Raw genomic sequence first — 788 nt, forward strand, 5'->3', positions numbered from 1 at the left:
GAGAGAGATAGTTTTCTCTCTTGAACCGAGGCCTGCATGAAATAGAAAAACAGCATCAAATAGCTATGCAGAAGGTTCTTTCCTTACCCATTTCTAAGTATTCGTCCATCAGACCATGAATATTCATGGGCTGCAGATTCCAATCGTTTTCCCACTGAGGTATAGAGGCATCGTGGATTCCCCGTTTGATTTTATGTCTTGACCACCAGTTCTGGATCAACCTACACCACAGAGCAGACAAAGGGCTTTAGAGCTCTTATGTAAGCATCTGGTGAACAATTTATAGTGCATTAAGAAAAGAGAAACATCAACTACCCTGGGATTACACTAAGCGTTTCTGGGAATTGCAGACATTGGTATGGTTTCATCTTTCAAGTCTAGCATGAGAGAATAGGCCACAGCCTTCCAGAATTCTCTAGACCCTGTAAACATCTACACATTTAGGAATTATTTCCCGCATGCATTAGATGCTTCCTGATATTGATTAGACAAACCTCGGTTTCTATGATTTCCACACCCACCTATATAAATATTTAAACTCCTATGTTGCCTGTTGTGATTGGATTGGAGCCCTTCATGGCTCATAATCCACAATCTTCTGGGCTGTGCTCTCTAAACATAAGTAAAATCATGTTCCATGTTAATTAATTGAGCCCTAGATAGGGTTCAAGACATGTAGGTTCTAGTCCCCACCCTGCAATGCATTAGCTGTGTGACTCTGAGCAAGTCAATTCACCTCTCTGAGTTTATAAACACAGAGGATTTGAGCATTAGTGATTACATTCTGC

General features: G+C 40.9%; 1 protein-coding gene across 2 annotated transcripts in view; it reads right to left on the reverse strand.

Annotated features, from left to right (window-relative positions):
- ANO3 (anoctamin 3) overlaps positions 1–788 on the reverse strand; it is a 257121-nt gene that overhangs the window by 13458 nt on the left and 242875 nt on the right. For both annotated transcript variants that reach the window (XM_019627091.1, XM_019627092.1), the window contains one exon: positions 88–221. In XM_019627091.1, the coding sequence (XP_019482636.1) occupies positions 88–221 (134 nt within the window). The remainder of the gene's footprint in view (positions 1–87; positions 222–788) is intronic.

Source organism: Hipposideros armiger, unplaced genomic scaffold (genome assembly GCF_001890085.2).
Source record: "Hipposideros armiger isolate ML-2016 unplaced genomic scaffold, ASM189008v1 scaffold_707, whole genome shotgun sequence".
Lineage (NCBI taxonomy): Eukaryota > Metazoa > Chordata > Mammalia > Chiroptera > Hipposideridae > Hipposideros > Hipposideros armiger.